At 39.5% G+C, this 14,923-nt stretch overlaps 1 protein-coding gene across 15 annotated transcripts in view; it reads right to left on the bottom strand.

The window, feature by feature from the left end:
- Positions 1-14,923, bottom strand: part of ARHGAP15 (Rho GTPase activating protein 15) — a 377,757-nt gene that overhangs the window by 21,302 nt on the left and 341,532 nt on the right. For all 15 annotated transcript variants that reach the window (XM_081929289.1, XM_081929290.1, XM_081929284.1 and 12 more), the window contains one exon: positions 3,763-3,868. In XM_081929289.1, coding sequence (XP_081785415.1) covers positions 3,763-3,868 — 106 coding nt within the window. The remainder of the gene's footprint in view (positions 1-3,762; positions 3,869-14,923) is intronic.

The following is a 14,923-nucleotide window of genomic DNA, read 5'->3' as shown; positions in this document are numbered from 1 at the left end:
GGTTTGTGGGGGGGGGGGCAGAGAACCCTGTGCTAAACAACCTAGATATTTGTGGAGTTTTATAATTTCCCCCTTTTTGTGATCAATTTTCTCTGCTGTATAACAAGGGGCAGTGAAATTGATTGAAGACGTTATTAGAAGAACTAACAGCGTTGATGGGGAGACAGAAAGGCTGATGATTTTATATCTAGCAGAAAGAGAAAAGATGCTTGGATATGCAAGTGAGTGCTGCCCTACAGCAAAACACAAGTGGTTTCAAAACACACACACACCCAAATGGAATGAACAAGTTTCTGAAAAATCAAAGGTGAATCAAAAGGAATTGGCTTCTGCCTGGGCAAAGCAGCCAGACAGGCCACAGTAACTGATCCACGTGATGAACCAAGAGGCAGCCGCACAGCTCCCCAGACAACTTGCCTGAAAGTCACTGCCAAGAAGCCAGATGCTGTTGCTGGAAGACTCTCTGCCACAGTTGGGCATCTGGGTTCAGTGCTTTCCACTTAAAGAAGAGGGGAGAGTGTGAAGGAGGAGGCAACCTAGATCCTGCCTTTTCCTCTATTACTGTTATGAATGTGATTGACAGACATAAATCTGAAAATCTCAGTGTTGATTTGTACTTTAGAGGAGAACTGTTAAAAACTAATAAATCAAAATAATTTTTAAAGATGTAAAATATTGCCAGATCCCGACTGGTGTGGCATTTCGAAGAGGTAGAAGCAATCATATTGGCAGAGCCTGATATCTGTTTGAAAATATACAGCAGGGGTGGGGTTCAGCTAGGTCAATGGTCAGGGATGATGGGAATTGTAGTCCACCAAATTCACCACCCCTGACATACATGTCTTTAAAATATGCACATGTCACACTTGACTTGCCAAGTTCTTTCCTGCCATCTTTTGCTTTGCCCCATTTTAACCCTTCTTGGTCACAACTTTGGACCATACTTTCCCTGTTGATGTCTGGTAGGCTATATTGATAAGTCTCTTGCCCATGCTGTCACAAATTTGCTCAATTTGAGTAAAGATGTTAGTAGTGATGCCCAGTGAAGTTCTGCTGGGTGCAGAAACAAAGATGTATGGTATATAAATAATAAAATTAAATTAAATCAAGTTCAGGCCCAGCTCAGGAGAGGCAAATTTTACAAGCCCTGAACTTTCCTTTCTCACTTGGATTAGAATCCAAGGCCAACAGGATGCCAGAGTCCAAGACACTATGGGAGCTATAGTTTCAGGACCTGCAAACAGTCCTGCTCAACTTGTGCCTATCTGTAAGCAGGGGCAGACTTTGGTAATATGGTGCTCTGAGTGAGGAGATAATTTGATATATAAGATATATAATAAATAAGTTATTATAACTATTACTATTATTTTGCGCTCCCTTGGCTTGGCCCCCTGTGCGGGGGAACTGCTCGTGCTGCCCCTAATCCGGCGCTGCTGTGTGAACCTGAACACAGCTGCTTACTTTTGTGTCTGCCCCAATTTGATTTTTTGCAATATCCCTACAATCAGAGGATTCCAAAGCCATAAAAACTCCAGACTGGAAAAGACCCAAATGTAACCTAGTGGAAAACTGCCTTACATTTACTCCAAATATATGTGAAGCCCCACTACACAAAGGGGAACTGTGATATTTGTTAAACACTTCAAGGTCCCGTAAGGTTCTCTTAAGATCCTCCTAAGGCCATAATGCAGACTTCCAACCAAATTAAGGTCCAATATATGCCAAAAAGAATATAAACACTCTACTACATTAGTTGTGAATGAATCTATGCACCAACGGTAGGCTTCAGCACCTTAAATATACTTTCGGATAAATATCAGAACAAGCTTGATAATGAATATAATTTTATAGTGCGAGAAAATTCTTGCAGTGACTGTCCTTGGATCTACATGCGGTACAGTACTCGCCAGTCTTGTTTCGATTCAAAAGTGCCCCTGAAAACTTCCAAAGTTTCTGGCTCATGTCTGTCCTTGCAAACTATTTACAACAATGGTGGAACTGTTTCTGTAACAGAGGGCAAGCTTTAAACATGTGCTCATCCCAAATGCCAATAATCAGGCTTTTTATTTGCAATTAGAATTCCTATCCAGTCCAAACCTAACAAGAAAGAAAAAAATATAGTGTTGCACTTACTGCATTAGGAGTACTAAACACCCAAAACACATGGTCTCAATGGATGCGTGGGTTACACTGATAATTTGCAAAGAACATCACATTCTCAGTATGCTTGAACTAGTGCGCAGCTATGGGTGGCTTTGGATAGAGCTGGTGGCCATCATAAGTACTTGCTTGGAGAAGACAATGGGCACAGCTAGCTAACCACTTGCTAGGTGTTTGCAACAGTATTTCTGTTATTGCGCGACAAAATTGTGCAGAAAGCCTAGGACAACTCTCCTTGCACTCTCCATGTGTCATGGAAACCAAAACCAAAATCATGTGTTCATTTCTGTCTGATTTTAATTTAATTTAATTTAAAATAGAGCGCATCAGTGACAGCGAGAGCATCCCACAGGATGTGGTCAGTAGATAATATCACTCTGGTAACACTGAATGGTGCTGCAAGATAGTGCAGTCTCAAGGAAATAATGACAACACCTTTTCAACAGTACTTATTTTAAATTAAGTTGAAGAACATTGCAAAAAAGGACCAAAAAAACCCAATCATTGAATTATTCAAGAGAGGAAGAGCTGTTCCCCTTTGGATCCAAAGATGCACTTTTGCATAAAGAAGGCATCTACCGCTCAAAGGAAAGGCTCCTTCCTTTACAGTGTGCACTCCTGCACTGAGGACAAAAGTAAAAGTCCATCCAAATCTGTTCTTCTGCTCACATAAGAACTTGTGTAGCATCTTTGCACAAGCATGAGACTTGCTACAGAGTCTACATAATATGTCATTGGGTGAGCTCTTCTTTCAATCACTCATGGAAAAGCTCATGCTTCTTCGAACTTATGTGAAACATCTTCAACCATTAACAAAATATATCCTGACTGAATTCTGTTATTTGTGTGTTAATCATGTGAGCTACCTGGGAGGCCTTTTTTGGCCAAATGGTGGCATATAAATTACAACAACAATTGATGAATTACACACTCAGAGAGCTAAAGATTACAGCAAAAAAACCAACCCATTATAAAGCCACTATTTATTAAAATATAGTTTAGGTCTGTAGGAGGAGTCCCCTCCCCAATATCATGAAACCAACTTTCCTCCATAGAGTCCGCACAAGACTCAACATACTACTTTCTATCCTAAGTGGAACCAAAGTTGGTTCTTTTTCCCGTATAGCTGAGTACATAAAAGCAGTACCCGCTGATTCTATAATCTCTTCTGTTAGTTCTGCGAAGCAAACATGATGAAGAGTACTGACCATTTCAAAATGGTTTGTCTGCTAAAGCTGTGATGGGGCAGGTATTTTTCTTATTCATAAACCAGAGAAAACTGCCTGAAGCAATGGGGAATGAGGAGGTATGGTTGGAGAGTATTCAGTATTCAGGTATGGTTGGAGAGTACCCAGCTTTGAAAAGGGGAGAAATGAATATATATTTTTTTTTAAAATAAAATACTAACACTGTCCAACCAAGATTGATGAGGAAGTCTAGTTTCATCCTGGGCCATTTTTATTGGATGAAGTGATATGATATCTTAAATTTCAACCAGCAGAAAGCTTATTAGCAGAGCAATAAGAAGAGGACAAAATCACATTGCAATTTAAGTGTCTAACTCTTAATACCTCACATTTTATAGTTAGTAGCTTAACTTACTTTTGCAAGTGTTCAAATAATATTTTCATGGTGTCGTAGTTTGGTCTCGGGAGCTTCTGTACAAGGTCTTTGATGACTTTCACTCTACTTTTGTTGTCTTGCATTTCTGAGGAAAAAAGAAAAAAAAGAAGTTATTGATCCCAGAACAATATTTGACTATCTAGCATATTTTGCTTTTTGTTAAGGCTGTCTCAGACCATGAATATGGGTCTCAAGCTAAGATTGAAGTGTTACAACCATATCTATTTTTGAACATTACTTTCTAATGGACTGTATCCAAACACACACACAATGGCGATTTTTCACCCTTTCTCATCTCCTGTTCTCTGAAAAACCTCTCCTGGGGGTCAGGGCTGCCCAGGAACAGCCTGACATGTGCTTCACTAAGCTGTAGTGGAAAGGGGGAACTGCCAGAAATGGGGTGATTATTTGGGGTGATTCCCCTTCCCCAGCATTAGTATTATAATTTATTCAATTTCTTACCCACCCACCAAAACAAGGTTCCAGGGCAGGTTATGGCAATTCAAAAATGTAGTATTAAAATCTGTTTGAAACAACTAGTCAAAAAATTAAGGTTGGGTGGGTCCTAAACTATCCCAGGCCTTTTCTGATTGTCTCCAAACTTTGGAAGACACTTCTGGGAATCAAAGAGGGATGCAAGTGAGGAGAAAGGGCAGAGAAGCTTGACACTGTGAGCAGGTTTCTACTCATGCAAGTTTGGATACAGCCCACCTGAAATTTAATGAACAAACAAACTCTGTGATGACTAACCTCTCTCATGGCCAACCCAAGTTACTTGAAAAACAATGTTTCTGCTGCAATTTCTGTGCATCCTTCAGCCTTGGGGGGGGGGGGGTAGGTGGGAATGAAAACATACTTGCACAGCTGCGGAGTCCATTAATAACTAGGCCTCCTCCCTCCCAGCTAGTGGTATAACTATGCAGGTATAATTATTTCAATATTATAATTTAAATACAGTACAGTTTTATGTTAACAAATTACATGTATGGCATTAAAAAAAATGGCATCCATCATCTGAGTAGAAACATTTCATAATTTGTTAATCCATTCATTTTCTACGAGAGAACAGAATTGAAGGTTTCAAGGAAATAGAAAAGCTATGTTTGAGCAATATCACATAAACCTGTGGGTGAGAGCTTCTGTGATCAAATGCTTCCACATTGGGGGGGGGGGGGGAATCCCACATATAAACAACTAGTAAGTCAGGAAGGAAGCTAAACTAGATTCCTTCTCCATGACATGTCTTTTTTAATTGGAGGGGATGCTTTTTAGAAAAGGATGTGGATCCCTTTGTGAAGTGGCACACCTCAGACACAGATTTAGCACCTCGGTATAAACTAGGCCACAGGTGTCTCTATCTTACTTATTTGCTTAATTACTACTTAGATCAACTTAGCCCTTATGCAGACAATGGATTGAACCCATCAAACTTTTAAAACGTATATCTCTGGTGCTTATATACTTCATTTTGTTCTTCTTATATTTTCCATAATACAGTACCATACTTTAGTTTCATGTTCTCTTGTGATCAAATTCATAGCTACGTTGACATTCTTAGTTCACATCCTGTCCTCTGCTTAGTATCCCCTTTCCTCATTTCATAACTGCCTTTTTGTAGAAAACAATTAGTCAGTAATGAAAGAATGTGAGCCTGAGACCTATAATCGCCTTTGTGATGTGAAACTTCTTTTGATGATGTGATAACAGTGTTGCTGCTGACTGACTCAGGATAAGCGTGTGTGTTTTTTAATGCGATTGATGGTTTCAAGTCTTAAAATATGGTTTCTGATGGAGATATTTGCATCAGATGTTGAAGCATGTATAGCTCTGCTTTCGTTTCATGAAAGATAAGATAAAATAAATGTTAGAGGCCCCTGACACAGGGAAACCATTTTACATGCTGCAGGTCTTAGATAACCTGAGTCTTGTTCCTAGCTTCAACCCAGTGCAGTAAAAATAAATAAATAAATTGATCTCATCGCTTAAAACCTCCTCCTGAAACAGTAAGGGACGGATATGTTTCTCATGGTAGATACGTACAGGAAGCCACTGAAGACCTTACAATAGTTTCATAACTGCAGTGCAGTCCCTTATGTAAGAAGGATTGGCATAAATGGCTTAGATGAGGGATGCAGAACTTGTGGCTATCCAGAAGGTGCTAGAATACCCCCCCCCCCCCCGCGCATCATCTCTGACCTTTGGGCATGTCAGCTGGGGTGGTAAAGTCTGGGGTCCAACAACATCTGAAGGGCCACAGTTTCCCCACCAGAGGAATTTATGGAAAAGTATTTGTTCTTGGGTGTGGGTATATATCTATGTATCTGTTTACCTACCTACGGATAAATCTGAAACAAAAGCAAATAAATGGAGTGAAGGCTGAGACTATAGAACGGACGACCGCATGTGATGAGTGAACGGCCAACTTGCAATCCACGTGTATCACAACTCTGCTCAGTTCTCTTCAGCAGCATTGCAGTGAAGTGCTAAACATGGTGCCAATGTATGAAGTGAAGAACAGTCTGGGGAAACTATTATTTCTTGTGTGTGTTTGATTTTAAGAAGTCATGTATACAGTATGAAAGTGAATAAAGATTCCCCTCTCCTCTCTCTCCTGTCTTTCTTTAGGGGAGGCAGAATAAGCAAATACCAGCTGCCCCAAGAACAAAAACGATGCTTTCTAAATCTTTTGACAGCAATTCCACACAGAAAAAGACTAAGGCACAGCTGCCCTTCTGTGTGTGCTACTTACAGCAAAAGTATTTTTAATGCTCCTTCTTAAAAAGGGGGGGGGGATCCCATGGGAAGCTTCAAAATGATAAAAGAATCAAGAAATTGTCTTAGAGCCGATTCATATAGACCCATAGAATTGGAAGGGTCCCAAGGGTCATCTAGTCCAGCCCCCTGCAATGCAGGAATCTCAACTAAATAGATTTCCACATAGCATTCAGTATCTTTGTGGTAGGTTTAGGCATTTCTGGTTTATTTTGTTGACTGCTCCTCCAAGTGGCTCAGTTGGATGCATCCTAAACCAATTTGGCTTGATTGCGGGCAAAATTCAAATGATCTTTTAGATGACCGACTCTAATAAGAAGGGTGAACTAGAAAGTAGCTCTATTCATAGTGGATACAACTAAGATTTGATCACAAATTCTGAATAGCAGCCTATTAAACTGTGGAGATGAGGATTATTAGTGCTTTAATGTGTGTTGAGTGATAGTGAACTATTTTACAGATCTGGGTCTTGACACATCGTAAGACAATTTATATATTTGCTGTTTGATGATTTGATGGACTACAACAATTATTTGGCCTGCATGTTGGAGCTACCACATAGTAAATGTTCCATCCTATGAACCATATCAGTGGTGTTTGCCATTGGAGGTGGGGAAACCTGCTAGGGCTTGGAATCTGCCGGAACAGATTCACAAAACATGGCTTTCTTACCCCTCCCCCTTTCTCGGCAGTCCCCTGCACTGCTCAAATTCAGTTTGTAGCAGATTAGCCATCTCTTGGGAATGAGATATGGTGCAGGTGTGTGTTTTTGCATGCGGAGGCCAGAGTTGGCTGAATTCCCCCTACCCCGTGACTTGATCCAAATCTATGTGATGGCCCCGTGTAATGTAAAAGACCAGATCTTAATTTGGTCAGAGGGATTCAGCTGTACACCTGAAACATGGTCCAAGCCCTTGTTCAAACAAAGAATTCTGCTTACTGTATGCTTTGCCACACAATTTCACCCCACAGTTTGACTTAATGTTAACTGAGGCACGTTAGACTAAAATGAATCAGGAAAAAAAAATCTGAAAGAGGTAGTGAGAAAATGATGTAGAGTACAAGATCCACTGCACCCCCAAATGTATCTCAGCGCTTCCAAATGTAAAATGGCCTTTATTGCTTCCTAGTTTCAAACACAGGCACTGACAAAGCTGGTGAAAAACAGCTAATTCATTGTTAAAGCACAGAAGTAATTTTGCACACCCCTGTTTTATGAATCAACTTCCCTGCTAATTGTAATCTGACTGAAAAAAAGAAGAAAAATAGGCAACATGTGGTACCTTTAGTCAGCATTTCTGAACTGGGAATGATAAACACCTCTGCCTGGCTCTGGCATTTATCAGTACTGAGATATTATTACCACATAGACTCACAGCATGGTTACTGTTATCATCAGGGGGAAAAAGAGGGAGCTAATCTTAATGGTTTGTAAGGCCGTTACCTGCACTGGTCTGACATTTATCATGCTCATCTTACCACATGGGTCCTCCATAGCAAAGGTATTTTATCTAGAAGGGACATCACTATGAATTATTATTTGCAGCTAGGTAGAAAATTGTATGTTGTAGATACCTTTTCTCATTATAAATCACAGTCACATTTCACCATTTCCCCCACAAAGCTGCTGAGGCCAGGCTTTTTGCCATAACACTCACTCTCTCTTTTATAGTTCCATGAAAATATTGGATATTCTTTCATTAGAAAGGTTGATACTGATCTCTCTCTGTGTGTGTGTTTAAAAAACAATACATTACAAAATATGATTTAAAAAAAAAATAAATTGGCACCGGGAAGGCAAAACAATGTTGATTCATTCACTGATTCATGCAGCATAAAGGATGGAGAAGGGGCAAAGGCACATCCTGTTGTTCTCATAGCACACAAGCTCACTAACAGCTTTCTTAATCTCTGCTTGCTTTCCCCAGTACCGAAAGAGTTGCACCTAAATTGCACCTAAAATGCCACAGGTGACTCTTGAACCACAATCTTAGTACTGACAGCTTATAGCAAGAGGAATTATTCAAAATGTGCTAACTGCATCAAGCGTGCCATTTTCATTTTTGACATGTAACATATAAAAATCAGAGGAAACAAAAGGATGTTATAATGTAGGCTTCAATACTTTGCACATTTATGGCAGGCCCCTTGGCTTCAGCTGGAATTGTGTATGTAAAATACAACACATGTAGATAGTGAGTGGTGGAAAACGAACAAACAAACAAAGCATTAACTCTCCTGCGTCTAAGCAAACACTCCGAGTACAGAAATGATGCTTCCAAAAATTAATTTGAAATGGACATGGATGTTAATAGCATTCCACTTTGTTACTGAACAGGAAGTCCACAGTTTATCTCTCATAACTCCCATTTGCTAGGAATAGGACCTATGATTCCAACCTGACATAAATTCATTATGTTGCAAGGTAATGGAGTTTGACCTCTTTCCCCTTCCCTCAGCCCTGCTGCATTATTCATGGCTGATGGGCCCAGAGTCATTTTACCCCACAACCGAGTCGTCTTTTCTAGGAGGCTTTCGAAAATGTGTGTGCATGTTTAATGTTAAACTGGCATTCATGGCTCACCTCAACACTTTGTCTGATTTAAGACCTTGAGTGCTGTGCTGCTGCACCTCAGTGTGGTTTAATTTATTTATTTTTTTAAAGAGTATTCTACCAGGCTTCCTAACTATTGAAAGTATTGTCATCTTCTTTCAGATTTTTATTATTATTATTATTTAAAAGCCTCTCTCTCGCTCCTTGCTTAACGTTTCTCGCTTGCTATTTAGGTTAGGATTGCTTCATATCGTGTTTCCCTTTTATTCCAAGGAAAATCTTGAAAGGTTTTTAACCTTTAAAATATATTTTAAATAAATAAAACAGATGCATGCCTTTTCTTAAGGAGGATATTTTGAGTCACACGTTTCATCTGTCAGCCTGCCTCATTTGCCTCTATTGAAAAATAAAAACGGAGCGAACCAGGTTGAGATTTTGAGTGCTAAAGAAAATGTGAGGCTTCTGATGCTGGCTGCAACCAGACATAGTGTTGGGCAGACGCTCTGCAAGCTCCCCCACTGTGCTGCTGTGCAAGCTTCCCTGCTGGTATGTTTGCTATAGTTTTAATGTCTGTGAAAAAATTTGAGGCAACTAAATTATGCTCTGCCCTCTTGGATGTAAATAAAACATCCGATTTAGACAATTTCTATTGCCCTTCCTCAGTTTTAGTAGTTCTGTGCCAGCCTGACTCTTAAAACATATTCCCCCAACCACTCCCCAAATCTGGCATCTTGTGTGAAATCTGGCTAAAACAAAACACATATTATTCCAGCTGAACTCCGTTAAGCGGTAGTAATTGTGTGTGTGTGTGTGTGTGTGTGTATAAAGATAGATAAACAGAGATAAAATATATAGATGGTCAAAAGGATACAAAAATAGAAACACAGACATTTCTGTTTCTCCACCTAATCTATCATTTCTTTTGGCTAAATGTCAGCAGTCCAAATCTGATTCATCCATTATACACAATATCAAGTTTATAACATAAACAGACTGATTACACACACACACACACACACACACACACACACCATTAACGTATAAGATAAAATATGAATTGATTTGCTTTTTATTCATGCCTCCCCCCAAAAAAAATATATTATAAAAAATTAAAATGTTGGGAAACATTTCAACACTATCAATTGATCAGTTCACCAAATGTGGTTTATAGAGAGAGAGGAGTTTTCCAATGAATATTCATACATATTTTTCAGTCCATTAGCAAGACTTAAGACAATGAATTTCTAACTCTATTCCATTTAACAAATAAATATGTGGAATTAATGGAATAATAATAAAAAAGCACCATGCTCTCAGTACTTAGAAAAGTTAAACTTTAATGTCTCAACCTCCAGGTGCCATCGTTTGAGAAAAATAACCAATAATCGTCATTTTTTTTACATATTTGATGGGACTGATTATGCAATGTGCAACTCTAAATGGCTTATAGCACATTGTAGCATGGTTCCATCCCATTGGCTACAGTAGGGTGCAGGCAGATGGATGACAGTGACAAGGAGAGAAGTGCTTTTGCTTAGCCGTGCGTTAAGATGCCATCCAGAAGCTCTGTGCACTGCAGACACTTCATTAGGATGCCAGGATAATGGTAAACTACCACTCAGAGTGACACTCCATTTCCTGCTTACTGAGCTCTCCAACCTCGGCAGATGTCAACAATCTCACAGTGCCACAGAGCAGACCTAACTTTCCAGTCACTTTGACTCCAATTTTTTTCCCTTAACAGTGCCATACATTACAGGCAATATGTAGCAGCAAGTAACGGCAAACAGGGAAGGGGGGGGGGGGGAATTGCTGGACCCTAATTATAACAGAAGCAGCATCTCCTGCAATAAGCCTCTCTCTGCTTGGAATACCTAAAGCCAACTCTTGTCTTTTTCACAGAGGGTTCTTTCTGAGGAAGGAGGGGTTTTGCTATATATACCACTACCAGTTCATTTCACCACACTGTGATAATGTAAAGCTGAAAATCCTAAGAGATATTACCCTGCTTCGTAACTAGCTTTCATCGCTTTTAACCGAGAAACAATTCTGCTCCTCTCTTTTCTCCTGGTCGGTGCTTTTTGCTCGACTTCAGTTTTGTGCATGGCTCTCTGCGTGCACAGAAAGAGCAGACTCGAACATCTGGATAGTGTGATATTTTCTCGGCAAATGCACAACTTGAGGCTATCACACACCTCCCTAACAAGCAGTTAAAGCCAACAGAGACTGTGTTGGAAGTCTTTAGCCTGATTTTTTTCTCTCTCTCCCAGAGGAACAAAAATGGCCAAATAGTTCCCCCGCTCTCGAAATATTTCTAAAACCAAAAATAGTATGAAAATATATCAATCCATGTCCCACATTCTCTTTTTGCATGTTCCCTGTAGCTACAAATAAAAACCTTTCACCGTAGGGGAAGTGTGTGTGTGTGAGAGAGAGAGAAAGAGAGAGAGATAACGAACAAGAACATAGCACTTGTTTTAATCTGATGTATTTAATCTTGGGGCCAAGGTATTTCTATCTCCAAGCAAGTCTTCATGCCTTCCTAATACTGATTCATGCCTCTTGCAAGAATAAATCCACATCTTATTTCCCAGGCATAAAAGGATGGGAGCATGAGAAGGCAAGGCAAGGCAAGGCAATCCGCCAACTAGAATGTGTTTGCTTGATGGGGATCTCTGATCTCCTCCCCCTTCAGCTCTTGAATGAACGCCCCCCCCCCCCGTTTTCACAGGGATTCATTCCTGCCTTTTCAAAGAGCTGTGTCAGATCCGCAGGATGACTGAATGGAAAAGGGTTAAAGGAGAAGAAATCTACCTAAGTCTCAGGGAAATGCATCCCTACTTATTTTCAGAAGTTCTACTTATATGTGAAAAACTAAAGGCTGAGTTGCATTCAGAATAGAGAACCCCTCTTTAGGAGAAGCATTAAATACCAAGATATTGACTCTTATGAAGGGCTCATAAAAATAAAAAACCCCAATAAATATATATTTGTATTTGTTTAAAAACATAAAGTAGTTGAATAAGTCTCTTAGAAAATGTATAAAAATAGCTGTACAAATTCCCAGTAGTGGCAGAAGCATCTGGGGACTATAATATGACTAAAACCGTTTCTGCACACTTTTCTGTGGCAATAAATTAAAATGAAAATATGCTGCTTCAAAAAGTTTTATGTAATTTTTAAAAAGACCAATTCAAGGACCCAGAAACAATAGGATTTTTAATAGTAAGAGGCACACTAATTTTATTCTTCTGTTCTCTCATTTCTTTTTCTATTTCTTTTTTCCGAAAGCAAACAAACAAAGTAAACAGCATTTCCCCAGGGCAGATTTAGACTTGAAGACTGTTTATTATATCATTTGAATAAGACTAGACCTGGCCTTTTGACTTTGAACCACTACCAAATTTCAGGCTGTGAGGAAATTGTTCTACATTTCCTGACAAATTGAGTTAAGCAGACATTAAGTGGGCTTTAAGAAAACAAATGGCCATCTTTATCACAGGTGGACACTGATGGCTTAATGGGGCCTGGGCTGATTGTATCACTTCTAATGGCTTGACGGGAAGCATTAGGGTTTTTGCATAAAGAACTGGCATTGCGAACCCTGCTAACACAGACCTGTCAAGCGTTCTGTATCCCTTTGTGCATGGAAGCAGATGTTTGTATGTATACTATGAACTGGCATTAGAGCAAGCGACAGATGCCTGTATGAATGCCAGGTTTGTGAATTTTTACAGCAGGAGCATGTTCTGAGGAAGTACAGCCCTGCCCTCTATCATAGGTAATTCCCGATGGGACTTTGCTAAATCCCAGCTATGTTTTCATTATTTGGTTTTCCTAGCAACTGGATGAATATGTCTGTCCTGGAAGGGGGAGATGAGAACGCTACCAAATTCTTACAGATTTGCAGCATCGGGGCTGTTGTGGAGTTGTCAGTTCCACACACACACTCCCACCTCACAATTTCCTCTGCAGTGTGTAATATAAACCAACCTTCCTCAGAGGAAAAAGGGGTATTATAGCTATATAATTAAGACTTGCATTAATTTAAGGCTGAGAACGTTTTCTTCCTCTGCTCTGCCATGCCCTAAAAAAAAATATGTGTATGAGTTTCTTTCTGAATATTCCTCACAGCATTTCATTGCTTTCTACATCCAAAACTTATACTACAGTTGTCTGTCAATAATACGAACAGGTAGCTTGCAGTCCATTAAACAAACACTGGGCCCCCCTCACTTTTATTTGACATTTTATTTGGCTGTGACAAATGAGCAGCAGTTGGATTATAACATAATTTGTCTTGTCTTTATTACCAGCACAAAGGACACCATTCATTAATTATTCTGCCGTTGCAGCTTAACACTAACTGGAAAGGTCCCTCTTCGGACAGATGGCGGGGACGATGTTATTTATATCAATCAGCCAAAATCCTCAACAAGGATTACTGTTCCTGAGACTACAATGATTTATTTCTTTTTACCTCACCCTCCCTCAACCCCTTCTGCTTTCAGAGATTTCTCTATAAAAACGAATTTGATGGGGAAACTTAAAGCAAAGCCATATTTAACCTGTTAGCTCACAAAACAACATGCATGGTACATCAGTTTAACTACCTGCCATGTTAAGTTGCCTGTTTCTGAACTGGTTTGGCAAATAAATAAATAAATCATTTGGCACAGGAGTAGGGGTGTGGGTGGGGAGGGAGATTAAGCGAGGGTCTCAGAGCAGGGAGTTCAGCAAAAGTTTGCCTCTCCCCCCGCCCCTTTTCTTTTTTGTAACGTCATACTGCTGTTGCCCCCAGAGTCCACGAGGATCAGGAAATGGTGCCAGCTGTCAGGCTTTCTGTCTCTGATAAGATGAGATGACCCACCTTATTACAAAGAGACCAGCAGTAGCCCCTCTGAAAGATGAGCTAGAATGTTTAGCTAAACTGAGGGTCAAACCGTACATGAGACAGATGCTCATCGGTTCCTACTGTTATTGAGTACCAGGGTGGGGTAGGAGTGGGTTTTGCCTTATTTGCTAGGCCTCCTTAATGACACTATCCAGCATGTGATCAGAGAGTAGTAATTTCCACAGATTGAATCCAGATGTGTGAGTTCTTTCCTTTTAAAAATATCTTCTGAACTCGCTTAGAGGACTTCTCAACTATTATCCTTTTTTCTGGTTATTCTCTTATGGCAAAGGAATCCACGTGAATCTTTTCATTCCATCAGGGTTAAGTTTTAACCAGCTCGAACAACCTGGTGCAATGAGAAGGCTGAAATGTGGGAACATTTATTGTCTGAAAAAAAATATTGGTATAACCTTGCTATACTGATTAGTTTGCAAATATTAAAAGTTCCATCAAGACAAATATCAGCAACATGCAAATACCCTTGCAGGTTGTGATTAAGATTTTAAATGTATCCTTTTGCTTTTAGTTAATGAAAAACAAAGTCTTGGAGGATCTAAGTTGTAATTTATTAAACATGAAAGGCTCCTTGATGAAATATAGAAATGAGATATATTTTGCATTTCAAAGATTTAAGCTGACAACTTACTTGCATGCAAATAAGAGCAAGATTTGTAAAAATATTTGAAAAGAAATTATTCCTGAATGTACTTATTACAATAATGTGGCATGTAGATAAGAGAAACACACAGCATTAAAAGACATTCATTTCTCCAAAGTCTTAAAATTAGCTTCTTTCTGCCATTGTGTATTAATGTTCTTCTTCAGGAATGCAGCATATTAAAGAACTGAGCAGAATTAGTAATAAATTTGTTAATTACAAATTTAAGCAACACAACTGTGTTGTTTCCCCTATTTTT

The sequence above is a fragment of the Podarcis melisellensis genome (assembly GCF_964234715.1).
Source record: "Podarcis melisellensis genome assembly, chromosome: 1".
NCBI classification, from domain to species: domain Eukaryota; kingdom Metazoa; phylum Chordata; class Lepidosauria; order Squamata; family Lacertidae; genus Podarcis; species Podarcis melisellensis.
The sequence above is the reverse complement of the archived record's forward strand: the minus strand, read 5'-3'. Positions and strand labels throughout refer to the sequence as shown.